The sequence below is a fragment of the Callorhinus ursinus genome, unplaced genomic scaffold (assembly GCF_003265705.2).
Source record: "Callorhinus ursinus isolate GAN/ISIS: 27379988/994484 unplaced genomic scaffold, GSC_fseal_2.0 scaffold144, whole genome shotgun sequence".
In the NCBI taxonomy this organism is placed as follows: Eukaryota; Metazoa; Chordata; class Mammalia; order Carnivora; family Otariidae; genus Callorhinus; species Callorhinus ursinus.
The window spans coordinates 96,720-123,141 of NW_027397206.1; the positions used below are offsets into that span (position 1 = coordinate 96,720).

The 26,422-nt window shown below is 57.1% G+C and overlaps 2 protein-coding genes across 7 annotated transcripts in view; both read right to left on the reverse strand.

The window, feature by feature from the left end:
- Positions 1-3,552: 3,552 nt before the first annotated feature.
- On the reverse strand, positions 3,553-14,599 carry CCDC97 (coiled-coil domain containing 97). The gene is made up of 5 exons (XM_025858609.2): positions 14,327-14,599; positions 9,980-10,435; positions 8,037-8,315; positions 7,474-7,603; positions 3,553-5,753 (listed from the first exon to the last, which is right to left on the reverse strand). The coding sequence occupies exons 1-5, from the start codon at positions 14,370-14,372 to the stop codon at positions 5,633-5,635; spliced, it is 1,032 nt and encodes a 343-aa protein (XP_025714394.1). The 5' UTR covers positions 14,373-14,599; the 3' UTR covers positions 3,553-5,632.
- Positions 14,600-16,849: 2,250 nt separating this feature from the next.
- HNRNPUL1 (heterogeneous nuclear ribonucleoprotein U like 1) overlaps positions 16,850-26,422 on the reverse strand; it is a 37,420-nt gene continuing 27,847 nt past the window's right edge. For all 6 annotated transcript variants that reach the window (XM_025858606.2, XM_073890373.1, XM_025858605.2 and 3 more), the window contains exons 11-15: positions 22,333-22,501; positions 21,431-21,715; positions 20,201-20,490; positions 18,627-18,818; positions 16,850-18,051 (exon numbers count right to left, since the gene is read on the reverse strand). In XM_025858606.2, the coding sequence (XP_025714391.1) occupies positions 17,935-18,051; positions 18,627-18,818; positions 20,201-20,490; positions 21,431-21,715; positions 22,333-22,501 (1,053 nt within the window). In that variant the 3' untranslated portion in view covers positions 16,850-17,934. The remainder of the gene's footprint in view (positions 18,052-18,626; positions 18,819-20,200; positions 20,491-21,430; positions 21,716-22,332; positions 22,502-26,422) is intronic.

A 26,422-nucleotide genomic window follows, 5' to 3' on the forward strand; every position in this document is an offset into this window, starting at 1 on the left:
GCTGATGGTTGAGTAGACCGAATGCCGGCTAGGGGAGCTGCAGGGAGACCATTTGTCCAAGTGAGCAATGCCAGTGCCCTGAGCCAGAGTGGCTCCCCATCGGCTGCCCCGTTTCTTCCCATCTGCTCTGGTCTTGCCCGTGAACTCTCCCCTGCTTCCTCCTCAGCCTCTCCGGTTTCCCCCTCTTCGACCCAGGTTTTGGTCCCCACCCTCCCACTGCCCTACGCTCTCCTGTCCTTCCCAGGGCCGGGCTCTGACCTGCTCCTGGCCCAGGGATGGCCCTAGGGTGGGGGTCACTGTGTGGGGACGTGCTGCCATTTTCACCAGCCTCCCGTATGCACACACTTGCCAGCACACAGTGACACAGACCGTCGTCACTGCAACCCTGTGAAAATGCGGCACAGCTACACACATTCACACTCACAACAGAGGTTCGAATGTGGACCGTGTCCCACGGTCTCACAAACACGTCCACCTTTCAGAGCCACAGAGGCTACACAGAAGCCTGTGACATGGGGCGGCGGCCACAGCCCACGCTTGCCCTGCCGCATTACCCGGGCCCAGCCCAGCCTCGGAGCTTCACCGGGACACGGCAGAACACAGTCAGACAAATACGACCCCCGCACACCAGAGAGGGATTTCGAGAGGATGCCACGCACAGACACACACCTCCCAGCCTCAGAGCCCCATCAGGAAGTGAAACAGAGACTCCTGCTGGGACCCGCCAACAGTTGCACAAACGTCCTCCGTCCTCCGCGGGGTCCCGCTCACGAACAGGCACAACCTGACGCATCCCAGTCCCACCCAGACACACGCCACACATGGAGACACACGGCACGGTGGCGCAGACTGCAGGCCGGCGGTGCCCACTCAGCCTGACATCTCTTGGCCCCACACGCTGAGGCCTGGGGAGTCCCACGAGGCCGCGCAGACAGCAGCTGGCCCCGTCATACCCAGACGAGCTGTCACACCCCGGGTCCCAGACGGAGCAGTCCCACACACCCAGACACACCCCCAGGGTCGCGGCCCTCGCACGCCCAGCCCGTGCCTGGGCCCGAGGACAAGTCCTGGCCACGCAGGGCTGCACACCCCGCGGTGGCCCGAGCCCTCGCCACGCCCTCGTGACACACCCCGCCCACCTGCCCGCCCGGCTGAGCTGGCGCGGAGGCCGCCCAGGAAGGGAAACTTGCGGGCTCAGCACCTTCCTGGACTGCCTGCGGGCAGCCCCTGCCCTGCTACCCGGCACCCCCGGCCCCGCGGGGGGGCGGGGCAGGCCCCGTGGGGACAAGGGAGTCCTGGCCCCTGGCCCTGCGCCCAAGCGCCGGGGCAGGACCCGGGGTTCGGGGAGCCCCGCTCCCCTCCCCCGCTCCTGCGGGCCGACCCGGGAGGGGAGGGAAGTCGTGGGGGGAGCCTGGGTTCCGGCTGGAGCCCCAGCTTCCCGTCCGGCCCCCACGGGGCAGGAAGCGGGGCCGGGGAGGCCAGCTCAGGCCTTCCTGCCCCCTCCCCCAGACAGGCCTGGGAGCTGGGTCAGCTGGAAGGAGCAGGGCAAGCAAGGGAGGGGGCGGGGGGGGGGGGGGGGAGAGAGAAAACCCCCCCCCCCCCAACATCGTGAGTGGTGTCTTTTGGGTTTCTAATGTAAATTTGAACATGTTCAGAACCTGTGTGTGTGTGTGTGTGTCTACAAGCTTTGTGCTGTGGATTTTGTGTGTCCAGCATGCGGGTTTCTAACACACCAGCGGGTGCCGGCTGGCAGTGCTGAGTGTGAACAGCATCTGTCCAAGTGTGCATCCCCAACATGTGTCCCCTCTGTGTGTCTGACTGTGCTGTGTGTGGGTCCGAGTTTTGGGTTTCTGTCTAGAAGCCCATGTCCTCTCTGGGCTCTGTGACATGACACCGTGTCTCGGCAAGTCTGTGTGTAGGAGTGGGGTCGTATCCCTGGGGCGTGCCGTGTGTCTGCATTTTTTCTCAACATCTTTGCTCTTGCTCTCTGGGTGTAAATTTGTGTGTTCTTCGGTAAGTGTGACTCGAAGTGTGGATGTTTTCTGTGCATGTCTGGGTGTCTGTGAGGGAGGCGTGTTTCCGGGAGCTGTTGTGCTCTGTGTTCGCTAGCTGAGCTGTGTTTTCAGTGCAGCTGTGTGTGTGTGGGGGGGGCAGTTCCTGGTGTTCGTGTGTCTGGGCGGCTTGTTTCTGGGGGAGGTCTGTGATCCGTGTGTGCCTCGCTGCTATTCTGAGCACGTTGTGTCTGTGGGGTGTGTCTCCAACACACTTGCTGTCACCCTCCTCGTGTGTTAGTGCGAGTGTGTGTCCATGCCGAGACTGGCGTCCTCCGCTCCATGCGCAGATGGTGTTTGCATTTTGTCTCCCCGTATGTGGGCTGGTGGCTTTGGCGTGTGAGCTGTGGTGTGGGTCTCTTTTTTGCACCACGTGATTTTCGAGGTGTTTTGAGTTTTCGGTGGGGTGGCCGTGTGTCCTGCAGGTCTGCATTCTGTGCTGGTGTTTCCAGGGCAGGAGGGGCATGGTGTGTCCCCAGGGAAGCCGCGGGCATCCCGAGCGACACGCCCAGAGGCCTCTGTGCTGAGTGGAGGCTGCATCTGCGGTGTGTCCCCTCGCCGGCTGGTGCCACGCTGGCCTGGGGCTGGCCGTGGCGGGCGGGCAGGGCAGGGGCTGTGGTGGGCACTGGACCTGCGCCCAGACCTCGGTATAAATATCCCAGCTGCCGGGCGGCTGTGTTTACTCGGCCCCAGCCCGGGGGTGGCGGCGGCAGCCCGGCAGGTCCTGGGGGCGGGGGTGACCAGGCCACAGTGCAGACACTTCCTTCTGGCCAGACAGGCTATGGCCTCACTGCCCCTTCCCGGATGGGGGTGTGTCAGCGACCCCTCATCCTGGGCTCCCAGGGGCTACCAGCGACCCTCTGGATGTCCTCACTGGGCTTCCCAGAGTCTGGGAGACAGAGAAGAGAGGCCAGCCAACAGGGGTGAAGGGGCAGGCCGGGGACCGCAGGGAGAGGGAGACGTGGGGGCGGAGACTCCGGGAGGAAGGCACAGGAATGGTCGCGGAGGCTCAGGGACCGGTGTGGAGGATGGAGCGGGAGGGAAGCGAGAGGGGTGGCAGAGCTCCTGGGCAGGACTGGCGGGGCAAGAGTGGAGGTCGGAAGTGATGGGAGCTTCGGGCGGCCAGAAGCGCGGAGGCAAAGCAGAGCAGGGGTAGAAGGAGAGGCGCAGCAGGGCAGTGGTGGGAGGGCCAGGATGCGAGGGCAGGACACGCAGGGGGGTCAGACAGGGGTGCGGGCGGCAGCCGGCAGGACGACAGACGGGAGACGGGGTGGGGGCCGGATGCCCACGGAGGGGCTCTCCCCCAGCGGGCCTTCCCTCCCTGACTCAGCCTCTCCGTCCGCCCCGACCCAGGGCTGGGGGCGGAGGGCCAGGCGCCCCTTGGGGCACCTCCGGGTCGCAGCCGCGGGGGCTGTGCCGGGGGCGTGTCTCCCGCAGTCCCTCTTGACTGGCCCCACCTCTGTCTCCGCCATCTGACTAACCCTAATTCTGACTCAGCTGCTGTTGTCTCTCATCACTTTATTATGTAACGAGTCTGCGTCCGGCAAAGTATATCACAAACAACATCAACGATCCAATGACAGACTGGCCAAAACCGCGCACATCACGCAGGGCTGCTCCCCGTGCTAGAAAAGCTCGCTGGGCCTGCGGGCGGGCGGGCGGGCGCGCACACGTCCCCGAGGGGCAAACACCCGTCAGCCTCGGGCTCTCCGGGCCCTGCCGGCCCATCCTGGGCTTCCGCAGGAGCCGGGGCAGCAGTGCGGACCGTCCGGGCGGCGCAGGGGGGGCCGCGATGCTTCCTGTCCAGGTGCCGACTTCCACGCCCCTGTGCAGGGCGGTGCTGAGCGCATGGGACACCTCCCCCCCCAAGCTTAGCTATCACCCTCCAAAGCCATCTCTTTCTTGGTCTTCTCGAGCAAGTCCATACATCCGACCGCTCCAGGTGGCCCTGACCTGAAAGCTGACACGCAGCCTAGGAGGATGGTCTCCAGGACCTGTGAGGTCTAGACTTGGTTTTTCATCTTCACTGGCCATGCGGCGTCGACCAACTAACACCTCCCTTCTGGCCTCCCCTGACTCACCTATGGAATGGAGGCGAGTCCCTAGTTCACAGGGTTGTCAGGAGGATTCAGTGTGGCGCCAGGCCCGGCAGAGGGATAGAACTGCTAACCGGGAGCTTCCATACTTAACCGTCTCTCCGTGTGAATGTCCCTTGGCCTTTCGGCCAGCTCTCACTTTCTGTGTCTGGCTCTAGTCCTGCTTGACCCAGGGGTCAAGAGCTGTGGCCCCGGGAGGCCTCAGGGTCTCCCCCTTACTCTGGGCCGTGTGCCTGAGGAGGTGGTTCTGAGGGTCCTGCAGGCTTGGCTATGGCAGGGTGCCATCATTCTGGCTCCCAGGAGCGAGGGGTCCCCAGGCCCCACCTCTCTGCCCCGTGGCCCATGGCCCTCCCTGCAAGCAGCTGAGTGTGGGGGCATGGGAAGGCGGGACGCCTGGGTTCCCACAGGCCAGTGGCTGAGTCACCGGGAGGCCATCTGGCTCGCATTAGCCGGGGGCGGAAGGGGGCTCTGTGGGGCGGGCCCTGTGGCCAGCTGGGGGCAGGGACGCTGGGGCAGGCTGTGTGTGGGATGACTCAGGACCCATGATAACAGCCTGTGCGTATTTGGGGAGTGTAAACAGGAGAGGGAGAAGGAGGCGGAGGAAGTGAAGGAAGGGAACACTGCGGCCGGGGAAAGAGAGGGGCAGTGGGGCTGAGAGGGGAGAGTCCCCCTCCCTGTGCCCCCTCCCGCCACACCCAAGCTGGCAGGCCCATGGCCCCGGTGCTGCCCCTGCACCCCCCTCCCAAGTCTGGGTCCTGAGGGAGAGGTGACAGCTGGTAGCCCGCCCAGCGAGGCCGCCTTCCTCAGCAGTCAGGGCTCTGCTACCCACAGCAGCCGGGCCGGGGGGTGGGGGTGGGGGAACGACACTGAAACGAGAGAGAACGAGAGAGAGAGAGAGAGAGAGAGAGAGAGAGAAAGGCTGAGAAGCAGACGGAGGGCCAGAGGTAGCATGGGGGCCGCGAGATGGGAGCGTACAGCGGGAAGAGCCAGAGGCCCAGAGCGAGGCTGAGGGAGATGGAACGAAACAGAGGCAGGGAGGCGCGCGCCGCACCTGCACAGAGGCGGGAAACAGGCAGAGGCCGGGGGCGAAGCCCGGGGTTCACCCGGACCCTACACGGGGCACGGACATTGTCCCGGCCGGCTCCAGCTACGAAGGGCCTCGGTCAAGGGGACGACCTTCAGCCTGGGCCCTGTCGTGGGGACAGAGGCCCGGGTGCAGGGAAGGGGACAGAAAGAAAGGCAGAGAGGAAAGCCAGTGAGGTGCTCAAAGAGGGAGGGGGATGGCAGAAAGCAAGAGACTCAAAGGCAGGGAGGAAAAGCAAGTGAGCCAGAGAGACCCTGAGATTCAGGGGGGGGGGGGGGGGGGGGGGGGGGCAGGCAGGGAACCCCGCACACAGAGCGGGCAGGGAGTCGGCTGGGATGGCACCAGAGCCAGCGCGGCCGTCCCCCAGACGGCGTCGCGGGCAGGGCGGGCGGCGGCGGCCCTCAGTCCCCATCCAGCTCTGGGCTGGGCGCGTCCTCGGGCTCCTCCTCGTCGAAGTACCTCTCCTCCTCATCCCGCGACACGATGTCCAGGTTGTCAAAGTCGGGGTTGTCATCCACGGTGCTGCAGGGGGAGGGGGCTGTCAGGGGCTGGCTCTGTGGGCCCGGCTGCTTCTCACTCTTCAGAGGCGCTGGGACCCCCAAAGTCAAAGGCCGTAAATGGGAGCTGCCCCCCTGCGGGGGGGTGGGGCGGGGCGGCGGCTAGGAGTCTCTCAGGGCTTCAAGCAAAAGGCAACATTTTCCAAAGCTGAGATTTTACATAAAAACTTCTGGTTTCTCTCAAAAAGCTGGAAGATGTGGGGACAGGAGGACCCCCATTCCCCAGAGAGTGGTTCTGAACCAGGACGATTCTGCCCCTCAGGGGACTGGAGCCATTCTGGTTGTTACAACTGGGGGGCTCCTACTGGCCCCCAGTGACTCAACACCAGGGACGCCTCTCAACTCGCTACCGCGCACAGGCCAATGCTCCACAGAAGAATGATCTGGCCCGAAAGGTCAACGGTGCTGAGCAGTGTCTGCCCTAAGGTGTCAAGTGATCCTAAATTGCAAACAGGATCCTTGCACCTGCTGCTCCCCCCGCCAGGAACACTCTGACCACAGATATTCATGTTGCTCACCCCTCACATCCTGCACGTCTTTGCTGAAACGTCACCTGCTCGGAGATCCTTCCCTGGCCACCTCATTCCAACTCCCCGCCCCTGGACCCTGCCTTAATTTTCTTTATGGCCCCATCAGCACCAGATGCTACAAACTTCTTTTGCTTCCTCACTAGAGTGGGACTCCCTTCAGGGCAGGGAACCCTTTCATCATTGGCTTTGGTCACTGCTTCATCCCCAGAGTCTGGACACAGCAGGTGCTCAGCACGTGGTAGCGGCATGCAGAGAAGGGACCCACTGGCCCTACTGCCCAGTAGCTGCCCTCCAGGGGGGTTGGGCTTTGATCCCCCCTCATCCCTAATCCTCATGCCAGGCCCAATTTCCTCATGGGCACCTGGCTTTCTGGGGGCTCCCCACGGCCCAGGTGCTCTGCGCCCCGATTTTTGTGGGAACTCGGGCCAAGAGGCTCCACCCCACCTGGAAGGTCTGGATTAGCCAGACCTGCCTCCGGAGCCGGGGGGCCCTAGATCAGGCCGGCAGTGCTCCTGGGGGCTGTGGCATTGGTGCTCCCCATGCAACTGCTGAGGGTCGGCCTGTTCGTGTGTTGCCGGGGCTGGGTTTGAAGCCTCAGCTGCCACACCCACCAGGCAGGACTGCCTCAGTTGTCAAAACCTTTTTATCTCTGACTCCGATACTTCACTTTTTCGGTGTCCTCTTCCCTGATGGCAAAATCCTTCCCAAAGCAGTGGTTGTGTGTCTCGCCCTGGGGTTACGGTGGGGACAGCAAGCAGACTGCAGGGCAGCCACCACAGGCCCCTCTGTGCTAGGCATTAACCCTGCCAGTGGCTACTTCCTGAAGCATGAGGAGGTCTGGGGGCCTGAGGAAGAAGCTGGCTTGCCTGGGGGACACCTGGGGGGCTTGGGGCAGTGGCATCCTACCAGGCCACCACCACTCACCCGAACGCAAATACTTCAGCGTTTTGTCAAATTTGAGCCGTCAGCCCGGCTCAGTCCCTTCTTCCGGTGAGGGGACTGACGCTCAAAGATGCACAAAGCTAGTCCAAGGACGCCCACTGATCTCTGGCTCATCTGAGACCCTTATGCCATCTGAGCCAGGCCGAGGGCTGTGGGTTGCCCGGCTGGGGGCTGGGCGGGGGCGGGGGGGGGGGAGGGGGAAGCCTGAGTCACCTGTAGTCAAAGTCCCCATCCTTGCCGTCCAGGAAGCGCTGGTGCATCCGGCTGGTGAACTCTTCCCGCAGGATCAGCCTCTCTTCTGAATCGGGGACCCAGGCCTCCGAGTCTTTGCTGGGGCTCTGGTCTGTAGGGGCGGACACCCACAGCGGGGAAGATGTGAGCGGTGCACTCGGGGAAGGGCTGAAAACACAACCACGGAGAGCCGCCTCCTCTGTCCTGGTGGCACTGGGAACACAGTGGTGACCGAGACAGCCCCTGTCCTGCCCTCCCGGGCCACAGCCAAACACACAATGACAGTACAGTGCTCTGGAGGCTGGAGAACAGGGTCGGGACCTGCTACCTGGAGGCCGGCGAAGGGAAGGCATTCTTGGCAGAGGGAACAGCGTGGGCAATGGCCTGGAGGGGAGCGACTGCTGGGTGCCTTTGAGGAGTGGGGGGCAGAGATGCTGGAAGCACTGGGAAGAGCCTGGGCACTCAGGCCAGTCAGGGGAGGGATGCGAGGTCTGCTCTTGCAGTTCGGGGGCCCAGCCTGGGAGCCCCCTGGAACCGGCCCTCACCTTCCTCATCGCTGTTCTCCTCCTCTTCCTCCTCCTCCAGGCAGGCCTCCTCCTCCTGCTGCTGCTGGAGCAGCCGCTGCTGCAGCTCCCGCTCCTGGTAGGACTGGAGCAGCAGGTCAGAGAGCGGGCAGGCGGGGGTGCCGAGGGCGCCGGGCTTGGGCGGCTCCTGGGCCGGGGCGCGGGCACTGAGCTCCTCCTGGGTTAGGTACTGCCCGATGTACTGCTCGTACAGCAGCGGGGCCCGGAACCGCATCTGCTCGTCGCTGAAGTACTCGCCGCCTGCACGGAGACACGGCGCGCCCGGGGTCAGGGGCCTGCGCGCGGGGCCGGCCCGTCTGAGCAGACGCGGCCCCACGATCGCGCTTCTAGGAAGCCATGCGTGCACAAGGGCCGGCGTGCGCGTGCGCACTCAGACGGGCGGGAGAGCACGCGGCGGCCTGAGGGCCCGTGGGCGCGTCATTGGCCCCGTGGCTGCACGTGTACTCCTGTGTGCGCCGTGCTCGGCCCTGGCCAGCCTGGGCCGCGAGGCGCTGGTGTTCTGGGGCCCCTGCCCGTCGCTGTGCCTGGTCTCACAGGGGTGCACACCCTCCTGCGTGCGTGTCTGGGAGCGTCTGCGAGTCAGCGTGCAGGAGGCCACAGGCAAGGGTCCTGCACACAGGAGCCAGGATGCAGAGCACGTGTGGCTGTCCGTGCACACAGCTGGACAGGCCAGATGTGGGCACCCCTGGTGGTCTTCCAGACCCCACATCTCACCTCTCCCCAGAGTGCTCTCCTCTGCAACCATCCCTCCGGTGGGTTTGGCTTCTCCACCACCCCCAAACCCGGGACCTTCCTGTGTCCCCTGGCTGCCTGTTCCTGCAGGGGGCTCTGTCCCTCAGAAAACCGTTACACCTGCCCAGTTCCTCCCACCCACCGGTCCCAGCCCCGCCTTCAGAGCCCAGGGTGAGAATCTGCCCAGAATTCTGGCCTCTGCAGCACTGGGGTCTGTGACCGTCCCTGTCCTGCCCCCTCTCTTACTCATCTCTCTCTTTCTGGGGTTACCCACCATATTCTGTTTCTCTCCCTCCGTTTCCCTGGCTCTGTTTCTGCCGCTCTGCCTCCACCCACCTGGCCCTCCCGGGTTCCGTGTCTGTCACCTCACCCCCCATTCATTCGTCCCTCCTCCCTCCCATCTCCTTCCCGACCTGTCGCTGTGCCCCACCCTCTCCATCTCCCTGGCTCTAGGGCCTGAGTCTTCACCCTAACCAGAATCTTCCCTCGCTCTCTGCCTCGTTTGCTTGCCTCTATTTTTTTTTTTTTTTAAGATTTTATTTACTTATTTGACAGAGACACAGCGAGAGAGGGAACACAAGCAGGGGGAGTGGCTCTCTTCCTGCCGAGCAGGGAGCCCGATGTGGGGCTGGATCCCAGGACCCTGGGATCATGACCTGAGCCGAAGGCAGACGCTTAACGACCGAGCCACCCAGGCGCCCCTGCTCTCCTCTTTCCACTTTAGTTCTGGTGTCTCTCGTCACAAAGATGCTTCTAATTATGCTGCGGTCGAGAAGGTACCGTGCCTTCCAGACGCATGCCTTGTTTCAGAGGGCCTGTGTGTCCCCAGAGTCACAGACAGACCCCCCTGGGTTTCCTCAGCGCTTCTGTGCATGGTGTGAGGGAGGGGATCTCGTTTTCCTGAGGGATAACCACTTATCACAGTGCTGGGTTCTGTGAGATGGCACTTGTGTCATCTACTAATTCTGACCCTTCTCACTGCCGGTCCCTTCCCCTGGGTCCCCGTCTCTACCCATCTTGCCTCATTGCTTCACGTGTCTGTTTCCACCTCCCTGTGTCCCTGTCTCAAAACTTATCTCCAGGACCTCTGTCCGTGTCTCCGCTCTTGCATCCTTGTTTCTTACTTCCTCTGCCTCAGTCTCCCCGCCCGCCCAGCCCACCTGTCCTCACACCTTGGATGAGCTCACGCAGGGCAGCGTAGCGCCGGTTACGTAGGCGGGTGCGCAGGGTGCGGGGTCGGGCACTGCCCTGCCGGGCCACCTCGGCACAGTAGAAGTCTGCACGATGGTCGCCGCGCAAGTGGCCAAAGCAGGCCAGGTGCTCCTCGCGGAGGCCCGTGCGGAAGCGCTCCAGGAACACCAGCGGCTTCTCATGGTACAGCTGGCCCAGGATGGCCACCTTCTCCCGCTCGGTGAGGTCAGGCTCGCCCTGCTGCTGGCTGCACACAGGCAGGCGGCTGGCGGCCACGGCGCGCAGCATGGCACTCACCGCCGCGTTCTCAGCCCCGGGGGTGTCATCATCTGGGGCCCTTGGCGCTCCTTCTGCAGCCTCCACCTTGTCCTGGGGTCTGGGTGGGACCGGTGTCCAGCTCAGCTCCCCCCAGTGCCCAGTACCGGGCTGTGTGCAGCCTGTGGGGGAAGGGGAGATGTGTTAGTCCTGGGATGGGAGTGTGGGGGAGGTGGGGTGGGTGGAAAAGACTCATTTTACGTTTCCCGATCACCTACTATGTCCTGGGCACTGTTCTAGGTCCCAGAGATACCACAGGATGCACAAAGTTGACATTTTAGTAGGGGACGTGGACCGTGAAAAACATAATTACTGAAAACATATGATGTGTTAGCAAACATACAGTCTGTTGGGTGGTTCCGAGAGCTGTGTAGAAAAATGAAGAGGGAAGGAGGGGGGAGTGGGGTCAGTGGGGGAAGGCTGCAATTTAATTTAATTTATTTGAGATAGAAAGGGGAGGGGCAGATGAGGAGGGAGAGAGGGAGAAAGAATCTGAAGCAGACTCCGCACTGAGCACAAGCCCAACGTGGGGCTCGATCCCACCACCGCACGATCATGACCTGAGCCGAAACCAAGAGTCGGATGCTTCACTGACTAAGCCACCCAGGCGCCCCAGGCTGCAATTTTATTTATTTATTTATTTATTTATTTTTTAAAGATTTTATTTATTCATTTGAGACACAGAGATACAGAGAGAGAAAGCATGAGCAGGGAGAGAGGCAGAGGGAGAAGCAGGCTCCTCACTGAGCCAGGAGCCCAATGCGGGGCTCGATCCCAGGACCCCGGGATCATGACCTGAGCTGAAGGCAGACGCTTAACCATCTGAGCCACCCAGGCGCCCCCCCCCCCTCCCAGGCTGCAATTTTAAATGGGACAGTCAGAGAAGACCTTGCCAAAAAAGTGACATTTCAGTAGAGACCTGAGGTGGTGAGGGACTGAGCCATGACATTCTGGGAGGAAGAGAGGTCTATGGAAAGGGAACAGCCAGTACAAAGGCCCTGAGGCAGGAGGGTGCTTGGTGCGTTTACTTGTCCTTTACCACCTCATTCACTAACTCATACAATTCTTTGCCTTTTTACTTGCACACAAAATCACTAACACATCCACAAATTGTTCACTCATTCCCTCTCTCTCTCTCCTACTCATTCACACATTCATCCAGCCACTCTTCAGCAACTCTAAATCTGTGTGATGTCCTGAGCTGGGCCGTGCTGAGGATCCACAGGAGTGAGCCAGTCCAACACCTGCCCTCGGAACAGCCAGTGTGATGGGGGAGCTAGGACCGTCAAAGACAACACGGGCGCTGGTAACAGGCAAGCTGGGCGCTAGGCAAACCTTGTCGAGAACTGTTTCTCAAAAGGTGTGGGAACTGGAGTGAGGCTGAGAGGCCAGAAAATAAGAGAAGACAAAGTACAGGCAACTCCTTTGGGCAGCTTGGCTGGGACGGAGAAGAGGGAGGGGGTGAGGGTTACAAGTGCAGTGGGTTTCAGGGAGGGTTTTAATCACTGAGACCAGAGAAGACTGGGCTGGACCAGGGCAGAGGGTGTGGGGGAGGGCATAGGAAGGGGTGGTAGTTAGAAGGATGCTCAGGAGGCTGAGTAGACAAGCCATGGGGCTGAAGGGCTGGGAGGCGAGGGATGCATCCAGTTCAGATCCGGGGTTCAGGTCTGGGGACTAGTCAAACTGTCCTTGAGACAGTCACGGACAAGGAGCAGATTTGGGGATGGGAGGAGATGCTGAGGCCAGTTTGGGACATGGAAGGTAGGACGGGCCCAGGGGACATTCAAGGGGAGCATCTAAGAGACTGCTGGTCCGTGGGGCTAGAGACTTCTCAGGAGAAAAGTGCAGGGCTGGGGACAGAGCTATGGAGCCAAGACAGGAACCAAAGCCGAAGGAAATGAGAGGTCATGGGGAGGGCAAGGGGAGTGTGAGGGACAAGAGAAGAGTGGACTAGGAAAGAGCCCCGACGGGACAGGGAGAAGCCATGCCTAGGAAGGAGGCCACGCAAGGCTACAGAATGGGCCGCCGAAAAGACAGCCACGCTTTAATTCCTGGAGCCTGTGTTACTGTTGATGGCCAAAAAATGGGTGTCTGCAGATGTGATCAAGTTCAGGATCTTGGGACAGGGAGATTATCTTGGATTGTCCAGGTGGGTCATGATGAGTATCCGTTAAGAGAGAGTCCAAGTGAGACTAGACATACACAGAAGAGAATGTCACGTGAAGACAGACAGAAGCAGAGATCGGAGTGATGTGGCCACAAGCCAAGGAACGCCAGGAGTCACCAGAAGCTGGAAGAGCCTCTGAGGGAGCCCCTCCTTGGTCCTGCTAACACCTTGATTTCAGCCTTGTGGTACCGATTTCAAACCTCTGGCCCTCAAAACTGAGAATACATTTCTCTTGTTTTAAGCCCCCCAGCTTGTCACCTGCTGCAGCAGCCACAGAAAACTGATCGAGGCTGATCAGGAGGAGCCTGAGAGAGAGGAAGGGAAAGGGAAAGAGTGGTGTCACAGAAACCAAGGGGTGGGGGGCCGCACCTGGTGCCTCAGTAGGTCGAGCGTCCAACTCTTGGTTTCGGCTCAGGTCATGATCTCATGGGTCTTGAGATGGAGCTGAGTCGGGCTATGGGCTCCTTGCTCAATGGGGAGTCCACTTGAAGATTCTCTCACTCTGCCCCTCCCCCCACTCTCTCCTTTCTTTTTTTCTAAAATAAATAAATCTTAAAAAGAAAAAAAAAGCAAGGGACAACTTTCAAGAAGTATGGGGAGATCAATGGCACTGAACTCTCCAAGTAGTCTAGTAAGAGAAAACCTGAATGGGGTGACCCCGTTTAACTACACGGGGCGGGGGTGGGGTGGGGCGGAGAGGCCACTGGCAACCTTGATTAGAGCAGTTTCTGGAGGTAAAAGCCAGACTGCAAGTGGGTGGGAGGTGAAGAAACAGACAGGTGTGAATGACTCTTTGGAGAAGATAACTGGTATCGGAAGGCGCATGGAACTGAGGGATAGATATTCTTTTTAGGTTAAAACATTTTTTTTTTAAAGATTTTATTTATTTATTTATTTGACAGAGAGAGATAGTGAGAGAGGGAACACAAGCAGGGGGCGTGGGAGAGGGAGAAGCAGGCTTCCTGCTGAGCAGGGAGCCCGATGTGGGGCTCGATCCCAGGGCGCCGGGATCATGACCTGAGCCGAAGGCAGAAGCTTAACCGACTGAGCCACCCAGGCGCCCCAGGTTAAAACATTTCTTTAATGGAAAATTTCCAACATGCACAAATGTCGAGAAGAGGACCATATTCCCCCTCCCACCCCATATCCCCACTATCCAGCTTCAACAATGACCAACGCTTGGCCAGGGACGTTTCAGCCAATCTCCCAACCACACCTCGACCCACCTGGGATGACTCTGAAGCAGCGGGATGAAATTTTAAGATGAGCAAAACGAAAGCGTTTTAGATACTGATGGGAAGGCGTCGGGAGAAATAAGGAGACTGAAAATGCAAAGGGGAGTAATGGAGGGAGCACAGAAATGGAGTAAGGACCCGAGGAGGCAGATGGCACTGTGGACTGCGGAGAAAGGGGAATGAGAATGAAATGGGGGAACCGTGAACCTGGAATAAGCAGAGTTTGCGTGGGACAGGAGGAAGGTCAGCCTGGGGCGAGGGGAGGGTCAGTGCGATGCAGGGGAGGTAACTGAGAGGCAGGGTGGACTGGGACACTGGGACTCAGCCGGGACAGGGGGCAAGTCTATGTTGACCCGAGAGTTAGCCTGGTAAGGAATCGGGTCAGCCTGGCCCGGAACTTGGGAGAGGTTAATTTCGGGGGAGAAGACGGGGTAAAAGGACGGCAACTCGCAACAAGAGAAGGATTAATTTGGACAAGGTGGCGAAGGGGACTGGTAGACCCGAGGGCAGGTGTCCCCCTATAAAGAGTCCTCCTGTGCGCCCACGGGGAATCATTTCCCAGTGACACCGCACCCCACCCTCCCGCCGCCTCCGCGCGGCCGGGACCTCACCTTCATCGGGTTCCCTGGCCGCCGCCGCGGTGGCCACGGCCTCCATCCTGAATCTCTACTAGTTAGCCGCCGCGGTAGGCTCTACAGGCCGATCCCGGCCCCAGGCCCTCGGCGGCCACTTCCGGCTGAGCACACTCCGGGGGGCCCGATGCTCCGCCAAGCCCGAAACAACAGTTCCGGGGTGAAGGTGGACCTTCCTATGCGCATGCGTGTCTCCCTCAGGTCCCGCCGCCGGGAACGTAAAGGACACCCGAGTTAGAGGCTCTTCCACGCCCTCCCCCCACCCCCATCTGACCCGCTACTGAATTGCACGATCGGGAGGGATCTGAACTATCGTACAACCTGTTCACTGCTGGGACTCCAGAGCCTGGCATGCTTACTTTTGGGACGGATGGTTGAATGGCCACCGCGCAGAGCCTCTTGAGGGTTTGTGCTCTGGTTTAGACTCCAATCCATCCCCCTTTTCCGTCACCACCTCAAAAAATATCTACTAAGCTTTGTTTCTTGCTTCTGTGATCAAAGCCAGTCCCTGGCTAGCATGAGATGGGTGGTGAGCTCAGATAGAATTTCCTGCTGTGTTCCAGGACCTGAAGAATTTGCAGATGTGAACGGGGACAACCCTGGTCATGATCTACTCCAGGTGATGGTAGTGACTCATTCAGGTGTGTTACCAACAAAGCGACAGACATATCACAAGTGACCACCCTTGAGTGGCCCGGGCTCTGATGGGGTTGTCCACCCCAGCCTAGAGGGTCAGGAAAGGTTTCCTTCTAGGAGGAGAGGACACCCAAGCTGAGACCTAAAGGATGAGCAGGAATTAAAGAGGAAGGTTTCAGGCAGCAGGAAGGGCAAGGCAAAGACCCAGAGGGGAAGGCAGGCATGGATCTTTCTGGCTACTGCCAAGGACTTCAGTGTGGTCAGGGAATAAAAATGTTCTAACTTGGAAGGCCACGGTTGGGCTGCAGAGTATTTGAGAACCTCTTGAATATTTATGCAAAATTCCATGTACACGTGTATTTTCCAAAGCAGAGCTGATGGCATTTGGATTGAGAGATTTGTGACTCCCCCAGAACCAACCACCAATCTTAAGTTCAAAGGGGGAGCACCAGAATATGAAGCCAGGGAGGTCACCAGGGGTCAGGCACACAGGGCCTCTCTAAGCCACACTAAGTAGCTTGAGTTCCTTTATCCTTCGGGTAGCAGGCAGGAGGGGGAAAGCATGAGGGTAAGGGACTGGAGGTAAGGGAGATCGGTGAGGAGGCTGGTGCAATGATCCAGACACTGGACAGGAGCAGAGAAATAACTTCCCATTTGCATTGCCAGGATAAGGGACCTAGAGGCCCATTTGCCACACCGGATGGGTGGGAACTAAATTTAAGAACTTACTCAGAGAAGCCAGCAGAGGGTGCTGTTGCCCAACATGTGGACCAGCAAGGAAGGGGACTTTCCAGAGAGATCTGCGGCCCTTCCCCTCCCGCTCTCCCTGAGCAGGCAGAGAGGGGCACTCTAGGGTCCCTTTTAGCCCAACTAGCCACCAATTTTGGCTCCATCTCACATTCAGATGCCTCATCCCTGACCTCAAAACTAGTCAGCCTTCCTCCTCTTTTTGCAGCCTGTGTCCCATTCATAAGGCTCTGAGGTACTTCCTGTTAGGCAAGGGATGGGGCTCAACTGGCACTCCTGTGCCCCAGCATTGGCCCTCACAATATCACTGGGAACACCACATATCCAGAGGGGATAAAGAAATGACTCGTTGCCGGGAGAGGACACTAGGCTACATGGGGATGCAAACACAAACTACCCTGGCTACTTAAAAAATTGTTCCCTTTTCCAGAAGACCTCCCCTTACTACACTCCTAACCCTCAGGCTTTCACAGCTGACCACTCAGTGCTGTCACCATCTGATGGCAAGTCTGTGTTACCTCTGGACTGGGAGACCCGTGAGAGCCGGGCTCAGGACTGCCCTGACTGTGCTGTATCCCCAGCACTGTCCAGAGAGAGTGAGGCACAAGGCAAGTACCTAACACATAGTGGCTGGATAAAGAAGTTCCTGGAATCCCCACTAGCCTGGATCCAGGACTGCAGGTAGGACACGTCCTAAGTCCAGCACCCAAGGCCAGGACCGAGGTGGATGGGCAGTCACACCCCATGAGGACGCCCAACAATCCAGCCCTGGTCCCCATCCCATCAGCCCTACCTCACCCTCCGCCTAGGGACCTGCCATGCCTTCTAGTCACAAATTCCTGGAGAGAATTGGGGCTGTGAATGGACAAGAGGAAGGACCAGAGAACTGCTTTAAAATGAAAGTGGATTTTAAACTGAGAGTCCCAGCACCAAAAACAGGGCCAGGCACATGAAACCCTCAGTAAGTGTTTAATGGATGAGTAAATAATGTCCCCTCTGAAAACGTCCCACCCCAATTAAAGGCCAACTGCAGTAATACTTCAGGGTTTCAACCCTGCTTCGTTCCTGCTAGGAGGTGCCATGTCATTTATTGAAAGAAAACAAAACAAAGCAAACACATTTCTTAATAAGTGCAGTTTGTTAAAATTCTGTTAAAACATATGGGTCAAGGGGGAGTAAAAATAATCAAAGGATCATTGTAGGAAAAACCTTTAGGTCTGGCACCTGGAAGATCTCTGGAGAGGAGGCGGTGGGAGAAATTTCATGTTCTGAAGGGAAGGAGCCCCCCCACCCGCAACCTCCCCTTCTTCCCTCGCCCGCTTAATCCCACCAGAAACTACCAAGACGCCCGGAATAAAAGGTTTCAAGTTCAATAGTCACACTCTCTCCAAATACAAAAAGCAGTTACAATTCAACTCAACACAGAAGCTTGTGTGCAAGGTTACGGGGAAACTGAGACATCGTATAAAAAGTTAGGTTAAAGATGATTCTGTGGTTTTGTTTTTGTGTGTGTTTTGTTTTGAGGGTGTGGCTCTTCCTCAGTCACCTGAACTCAGCAAAGAAATGGTTATCCTGATGAAATATCAACAGCCACAGTAAAAACAGAGAAATTCTAAAAATTAAAAAAAAAGCATAATTACCAAAAAATATCTGTCACTGCTTCCTCCCTCTGCATTTTACTTTTTAAACTTGGGTTTTTGTGTCGGTCTGTTTTTTCTTTTTTTTTAGTTTTTGATTTTTTTTTTTTTTTTTTTTTTTTTAAATCCTGAAAAGTAGACAGTAAAACAGCTCCTGGAAGAATGTACAACCAACTGCATGAGGGTCTGGGAAGCTGAGGGGCTGGAGCAGGGCTGGGAGAGGTGGGCAGAAGGGGCCCTCCCTCAGCCACTGTAGCCTCACTGTATGACCAGGGGCGGGGATCTTTAGTCAAAAAGGAGGCAGGGAGGAGGAAGAAGAGGAGGAGGGGAAGGAAGAAGGTGAGGGGACAACAGAAAATAAAAGGTCATTGTTGCCTGTTTGAATCCAGAGAAAAATGCCCGGCCCTGTGTTGGGGAAGAAGCCCCTCGGAGGGGAGGCAGTGGGCTGAAAGGAGGCAGCCCTGGGATAACCCGTCCCCCGGCACCGCAGGACCCAGTGTGGGCAGACGAGGGGGCCAAGGTGGGCGCTGGTGGAGGAAGCCGGCAGGGGCCTCCGGAGCACACTGGCTACTGTGTGCTTGTGCCTCCCTGTGTGTTCCCGGAGTAGCTCCCGTAGTCGTAGTTCCCGTAGTATGGTGGCCACTGGCCCTGGTTCTGATAGTACTGGTTCCACTGCTGGGCGTACTGGAGAGAGAAACCAAGAGCACCACGTTGTCCTTACCCAGACCCACATTTGGCTCCTGCCTTGACCCCACTCTCGCGCAGGTCAGAGATGAGTGCACTGACATGGGTCCCCTGACAGAGAAACCAAGGTCCCTTGGGAGGACAAGTGACCGACCTGATGCCCCATGGCTGGGGAGTCAGGGACTGAAGCCCAGACCTCCTGGCTTGCCAACCTAATGTCCTTTCGGGTACAGGTAGATACCACATTCAGAACACTTAACAACAGGTATGATGGCCCAGCACCAGCCAAGGGGAATGGACACTGGCCATGGTGCTGAAGCAGGATTCGGAGGCCCCTGCTAGGCCATTTAGTGGCTTCACCGGGGAGAAGAGGTTCGGATACCAGTTATTTAGCAGCCAGTGCAGAAATTTCAGTAAGTGGAACGGCTACATCAGGTGAATGCCAGCCTGAGGCCAGCCCATCTCTGTAGGAATAAATAGGGACTCCAGTCTGGGAATACACATCCATGCGGGTGCCCCCGTAAGTCTCTATGCCCAACCTCCCCCTGCTCCCCCACCCCAAGTCTGGCACCTACCTGCTGATACTGGTTATAGCTGGGCTGAGGGTAGGTCTGTGCGGTGGGGGGCGGCGGTGGGGTGTAGGGAGCCGGGTTGTAGCCGCCATAGCTCCCATAGTTGTAGGCAGGTGGTGGTGGAGGTGGAGGTGGTGGGGCCGTGTAGCCCTGGCTGTAACCTCCCTGGTTGTAGGGTGGCTGGCTGTAACTCGGCTGTAAAGGGTGGGGAGGAAACCAGGGTGCTGTGAAACAGCTGAGCTGGGACAGAGTAAGGGCCTTTGTAAGCAGTGGACCACAAAGGAACTTCCCTAGTGGAGGCTGTTTGAGGGCTGAGGAAATGGGTCAGCTCTGTGACATGGTGGGACAGGGAAGGAGGGAGGGCTGTGGTCTGGACTCTACTCTCAGCTCTAAGATCCTGGGGGAGCAAGGCGCACAGCAATCTCTTGAAATTCCACTGCTCCTCCCCCACCCCCCCGCTGTAAAATGAGAATTACAACAGAACTACCCCTTCCGATTGCCTTGCGTATTTAGGAAGCCTGAGTGCACAGGCCACTGGGCCACTGGGCACTCCATACATGGTGGTAGTTGTTTTGGGAAAAGGTCTGCTGAGAACAGTAGTAGCAATTTCCCAAGTGCTGCCCACGTGCAGACTGTATCATTAACCCACCTAATTCCCCCATCCACTCTGTGAGGCAGGCTCCACTAGCCTCATTTTACAGAGAGGTTCGGAACTTGAAGCTCAGGGAGGTGAAATTAGTTGACCCAAGTCACACAGTAAAAAGTGGTGGAGCTGGGACTTGACCTCCAGTCTGTCTCGTTCCAGAACCTTACCCACAAGGCTAAAATACCACCCATCCCTCACAACAAACCTCGCAAATGAGTTCTACCAACAACTCCATAGTCTTTTATAAAGAAAATGAGGTCCAGGGAGGTGAAACTGTTTGTGCAAGGTTATAGAACCGAGATGTTGTGGGGCTGGGGTTTGAATCTGTGCCTACCCATCCTGTTCTAGGAAACATTCTGGTTAGACCAGGACTGGGAGCCATTCATCTGTCTCTTGGCAGCTGTCCCCAGGCCTGGCATGTGGAAGGCACTCAGGAAACGGCTGTGGACTGTTCTGGTTAACAGGGGCCTGTGCATTCCAGAGCCTGAGCACAGGCTTTTGGAGAACTGGAACTGAGCCAGGAGCTGCTCCAGAGTGAAGTTCTCAGGACACTGGGCAAGACCTCCCAAGCTCAGGGCCTGTCTCCATATGCTGGAGATAAGGGGGTCAGCCCCCGCCAGCCTAGGCAAAAGTAACTCCAATCAAGTGCTTTCTTGGGGATTCAGTAGAGGCCAGTGACACCACCAAGAAATGTACTTGCTGGGGCAACCAACACTCATAGCACATGACTGTGAGGGGGTGGGAGAACAAGTAGGGTCCCAATTAATCTGGGTCTGGAAGGAAAGCCTAGGGTCCATCGGAGTCAAAAGCACTGCCAGAAAGAAGGGCAGGGCTGGAGGGAAGAATGGAGAGCCGTGGCTGGAGCACCGTTTGGCCATTCCCTGGGCCCACCTCCTCTGGCCTGCATACACACGTGTGTGTGTCCTCTCACCTGTGGAGGGCTGTAGCTGCTGACAGTGGGGGTGCTGGTATTGGCGCTCGAGCCAGGGATGTTGCTGTTCTTGTTGTAGCTGCTGGCCCCCGGTGGGTTCCGAGCAGGGCTGTAGCTGGGTGGCGGCGGCGGCTGCTGGGGCGGTGGCTGTGGCGGTGGCGGCTGCTGGGGTGGTGGCTGTTGCTGGGGAGCCCGGTTGTAGCTGCCTCGGTTGTTAGAGTTGTTGTTATCCCGGCTGTTGTTACCCCAGCGGTTCTGGTTGTAGCCACCACCTCCACTGCGGTTGAAGCCTGCACCGGAGAAGCCAGGGGAGAGGCCGTGTCACTCTGAACTGGTGACCCTCAGGAGCGGGGCTCCACTCTGGGTCTCCCCAGATCCCCAGGCATGCCCCCTGTGCAGCCCTGTAACTCAGTCATCACTGTCTGCTGACAGGCTTGTCTTGCCCACCAGACTGAGCTTGGGACCAGGGCTGCTTGGGTTTCTACTGTGTCCGCAGCATCCCGACAGCTGCTGAACAAATCAGAAGAGGTGGTCAGGAAGACAAAACTAAGCATCCAGGACAGTCCTCTTCAGGCTTGGTCAAATGGGTAAGTCTCTCCTAAGCCCTTGAGCTGCTGTGGCTGGGCCCAGAACCCTGCCCCCTGCCAGCTCCCACTGGTCTCTGGACCTCAGCCTAGACACTGGTGTCTTGGGAGGCCTTTCCTGAGCCTGCTCCCTCCCAGGCTGGATCAGGTGTCACCCAAGCTCACGCTAACCCAGGGCTTTGCCACTCAGCCCAGAAGCCTTCTGGACGGACACTACAGGCGGATGTGTCTGTCTGGGGCAAATTAACCTCCTTCAGCCCACTTCTCTATTTGTTTTAATATCAAACAACCAAAAACAGTCCTGGCATTTGTCTTGCACTAGCTCCTGAGCTGGAACCCAAGACTGGCAGTAAACTCGGTCTGGCCACTCTTCTTAAGGCGCTTATGGTCAAATGGCAGGGAAGAATTGCAAAAATGACACCAGAGTGACCTGCAAAGGGGCATGGGTTCAGGAGCAATGCCCAGGGGAAGCAGGACAGTGGGAGAGTTCCCCTGAGGGCCCAGAGTTTAACTCACCGAGGTTCTCCGCCAGAATTCAGCCCACAGCTGGTGCTAGGGAAATTCACCTGCTGACTGAGTAAGCAGTCACAAAGCTCAACCCTGTCCCGGGAGCCAAAAGCCGAGAGAGCTGTTTGAGATGTCTTACCTCCTCGGTAGTTGCCTCCTCCACCGCTGCCGCCCCCTCGGTTCTGGAAGCCTCCTCGGTTGCCCCCTGGTGGGCCTCTGTTGTCATAGCGCTGGAAGCCGCCACCACCCCCGCGGCCCCGGAAGCCACCACCGCCTCTGTTGTCAAAGCGCTTTTCAGGGGGTGGCCCGGCCTTGCGACCTTCCTCGTTGTACTGCCTCACCAGCTTGTCTGCTTCTTCCCGCTGCAGCTCAATGAACAGCACCTCGTCCAGAAAGTCCCCGACGTCTGGCAATGTGAAGTTGGCTAGGAACAAGGCAGGGCCCCAGAGGGAACAGGGAGAGGTCAGTACCTTCTGCGGTCTGGTTCCCTACACCCTCAGGACACTGGCCTGCCAAAAGGGAGACGGCAGAGGGGACGAGCTGTGAGTGACAGAAGCGAAAGGGTCTCAACCTCTCTGACAATGTTCAGGGGTTAACAAAGACCCTCCTGTCTCTCTTCTGAAGAGGTGGCCTAAGCCCCACCAAATATAAACACTCCCTCCAGCCTCCCCAGGGTGTGGGCCAGGCAGGTGGCATCAGCCTCCTTATTTTCTACAGAGGAGAGGACGGAGGCCAGCTCAGCACTGCACCAGAGGGAGCCAGATGCAGTGACTGTGCGGGACTTTCAGCGTCTGCTCCCTCACATCCTCTCCCGCATCCTGCCCCAGCCCCAGCAAGTCTGAAAACCGTGCCCCAAGAGACTGCTGGCAGCTCTTCTGTTCACAGCTGCACCAGACAGGGAAGGGCAGAACAGGAGGAAGGAAAGAACGGACAAGATCAAAAAAGGAATAAGCCAGGAGCTAGGGAGGAAGGGACTGTGGAAAGAGCTTTTCTCTGGAGGACCCTGTTGTGTTGGGCCCCTGGGAACCGCTCATCTCCTACCTTTCATTTCTAGGACCGCGTGATCTGGGACATCCTTCCCTTCCTCGTCGGTTCGCTTTATTGTCCGGTCTTTTAGGTCCTCATCAGTGGGACAAATTACAATGGCTTTGCGCTGGAAGCCTTCAAATGGTCTCATTTTTCGCCTCTGGGCTGATCCATAAACATTTGTCTAGGGGTAGGTAAAAGAAGAGGCAAGAGATGGTACATTACGAATTGGGTTTTTTCCTCTGTCAGGTATTATGTACGCCAGGAACTGAGAAAAGTACGCTAGTTCTCCAAAGCAGAAAAACTCAGGAAACTGCTCTTTTTGTGCTTTTAAGATACTTTTCTCTTTTTTAAGGATTTTATGTATTTGACAGAAAGAGACACAGCAAGAGAGGGAACACAAGCAGGGGGAGTGGGAGAGGGAGAAGCAGGCTTCCCGCTGAGCAGGGAGCCCAATGCGGGGCTCGATCCCAGGACCCTGGGATCACGACCTGAGCCGAAAGCAGACGCTTAAAGACTGAGCCACCCAGGTGCCCCTGCTTTTAACATTCTTGAGCCCATCCTCAGAAAATGGACTTGGGAAAGTGGCTGCTGACAGTTACAGGACAAGGGGTTCCCAGCGGTTGGGCTTTTAACCCCTATTTGTTCTTGGTATGCCACCTTACATCCTCCCCCCAATTCTAAAAGTAACACAGGATGGGGCGCCTGGGTGGCTCAGTCATTGAGCGTCTGCCTTCGGCTCAGGTCACGATCCCAGGGTCCTGGGATCAAGCTCCGCATCGGGCTCCCTGCTCAGCGGGAGGCCTGCTTCTCCCTCTCCCACTCCCCCTGCTTGTGTTCCTTCTCTAGCGCTCTGTCAAATAAATAAAATCTTGGGCACCTGGGTGGCTCGGTTGGTTGGGCGACTGCCTTCAGCTCGGGTCATGATCCTGGAGTCCCGGGATCGAGTCCCACATCGGGCTCCCTGCTCAGTGGGGTGTCTGCCTCTCCCTCTGACCGTCCTCCCTCTCCTGCTCTCTCTCTCTCATTCTCTCTCAAATAAATAAATAAAATATTAAAATAAATAAATAAAATCTTAAAAAAGGTAAAAAAATAAAAGTTAACACAGGATCATGGTAAAAACTTCAGAGTACAAGGTAGAGTTAAGAATCCCTTCATCCGCTGCCAATCCTCCTTCCCAGAGATGACCTGTACTGAATACATGTATTTCTAAAAAGATCTGTGTAATTTTTTTTTCTTTCTTAAAGCATTTACTTTGAGACATAATGGGAACATCCTAGAAGTACATGTGGGAAAGTGCTCAGTTAAAATATGGAACGCTTCACGAACCTGTGGGTCATCCTCACACAGGAGTCAATTTTAGTGTATGTGCTGCTGAAGCCAGCAGAGATCTCTGTGATTTTTAACACAATTGGAGGGGCGCCTGGGTGGCTCAGTCAGTTGAGTGTCTGCCTTCGGCTCATGTCATTGTCCCAGGGTCCTGGGACCGAGTCCCGTAACTGGCTCCCTGCTCAGCGGGGAGTCTGCTTCTCCTTCTCCCTCTGCCCCTACTGGCCCTCTCCTGCCGGCATTCTCTCTCTCAGATAAATAAGTACAATCTCTAAACAACAACAAATAAACAAACAAAATAACAAAAGCGGAATCATGCTACATACTCTCTTGAAGGCTTTTTCACTTAACGTTTCTCTAACACTTTTCCATGCCAGTGTTCTCTTTTAATGGCTACATAGTACTTACAGGATGGTTGCCATAATTAACCAGCCCTTTCTGACAGCTGTATGGATTCTTGTCATCAATACTGTGGTTCTTCTACTCCCTCAGTCCTTCTCTAAAGCATGAGCCTCAACCACAGGCTTTTAACCACAGAGCTGGGCAAGGCAACAGCCTGTGCTTTTCCCAAGTGCAGTTTTGCTTCTAACGTTCTGCTCCCTTCCTCCAGGAGATGTGCAGGTGCGTGCTGGGCCAGTGGTGGCACAAAGTGGTGCTCTAGAACATACGTGACCAAGAGCCGCAGTTGCCAACAGCTTCCATTTACGGAGTACCTCCTACCTGCCGGGCCCTAGACCATGGGACCCCCAGGGCTCCCCGGATTCAGCCCATACACCAAAACCACCTAGATGCTACTGAAAAAGAGAGCGGCCCTAACGCCACTCGGAATTTCCAAACCCATCTCTGGAGGTGGGACCCAGAAACCTGTATGGGTATCCACTCTATCTAAACTCAGTCAGTACAACTGGAGTGATGAGGAGTACCTGCCTTTGAACTTGTAGAGGCTCTGAGAGGGACTCAAGGGAGAAGCCACAGCGGGGAGCAGTCGTAAAGGGGCACACACACACAAAAATACTGTATTTTGAAGCAAGAGCCTGGCAGGGTGGAAAAGCCCCGGGTCAAGTCCTAGTGTGGCCATTAACTCACTCTGGCCAGTCCTTATAGTTGCTTCATCTGGAAAACAGAGATGAAGAGCCTCCCTGCCCGGGCTGGTGAGGATGGAACAGAAAAGGATGACAGAGCAAATGTCCTGGTGCGAAGAAGTCCTTGACTGGGGGTTTAGAGGCAGCCTCCAGCATGGCAGAGAGGGAGTGTGTGCGTGTGTACAGTGGCCTGGCACACCCCAGCTCTAATCTGACTTGCTCAGGTCACACCCACGTGGCTCTGGGTGAACAAGTGCCAATGAGCCTACTTGTCTGTAAAATCAATCCACTGTGCATTTAATGAGTCTCAAGCCCTGAAAAGGGAGAAAAGTGTGAATGTCAGATGGTCACTATTAAGTCTGCTGGAGTTCATGTGGGTAAAAGCCCTTGGTTAGCCCTGGGCCTGGCTCACAGCCAAGTCAACGACTGGGAGCCACTGTAGTTATGGCCGTTACTGGGGAGGGAGGTGTGCCATGACTAGCCTCACTGTAAAGTAGATGTGAAGCCAGAGAAGACCAAGCTATAGCGACTTCCCATCAGAAAGGCAGGGACAGTGGCGCCTGGATGGCTCCATTAGTCAAGCATCCGACTCTTGGTTTTGGCTGAGGTCGTGATTTCAGGGTTGTAAGATCGAGCCCCGAGTCAGGCTCTATGCTCAGCCTAGAGTCCCACCTGGGATTCTCTCCCTCTCCCTCCCCCTGCTCACACTCTAAATAAACAAATAAGTACAATCTTTAAAAAAAAAAAAAAAAAAAAAAAAAGACAGGGTAGAGAGAACACAGGCTTTGGGGAAACAGCTCGGGGTTGAAATCCCAGCTGTGCCTTCTACTATTTGTGAGACTGTAGACGAGTCACCTAATTAGCCTACATCTCAAATTTCTTCCTCTGAAAGACAGGGATCAGATCACCCTCCTTCTGGCTCTTCTGGCTCTGGTGAGGATTTACAGATGTGAAAATGTCTGGCATGTGGCAGGAAGGGGGCAGGGAAAGTTCCAAGTCAACACACATAGGGTGGATCTGAAAATAGGGCCAACAGGACTGACAGTGTCCCAGGAGAGACTTCCCAACGGAAAGGACCAAGGAAAGTTAAATTCGAAGAAAAGTCAAGTCACAAGAGATCCTCTCCCAAGACATGGAACAAGAAGCTGGGCTGTGGGTCAGCCAGAGGCCAGGGACCCTAGTGCACATCTGCTGGGAGATCTGGGCGGTGGGTGCAGCTGTTCTCTAAACCAATCAGACCCCTGGTCCTGACACACACCAGGCGGGGATGTTCCTCCCTGTTCCCCGGGGAAAATGTCCCAGCCTTCAAGGACAGGGAGACCATGTATGCCGCAAGCACATATCCATGCTGTGATCTGGGCCCTGAGGACTGGCCCATGGAGAGGCCTTGGGCCACAAATGGTTAAGAGGCACATCAGGTTACAGAGGAAAAGTCTCTCTCCCCACTGCTCTTCCTGGACTCATTCCTAAAAGCAAAGCAGAAGGTGGCATCTGATCATAGCAAGATAGAATTTGGCCTCCTCCAGCTAAATAATGAGGTTTTCTCCTGGCACAAAAGCCAGAGTGACTGTGGCCCTAAACCATTCTGTGGACAACCCATTCCACGGTTCTTGCCCGAAGAAGTGATTCTATTTTGACTGCCTCGAACCCTAAGGGACAGGGATAAACACCCCCCGGAGGTTTTCCAAGAGGCA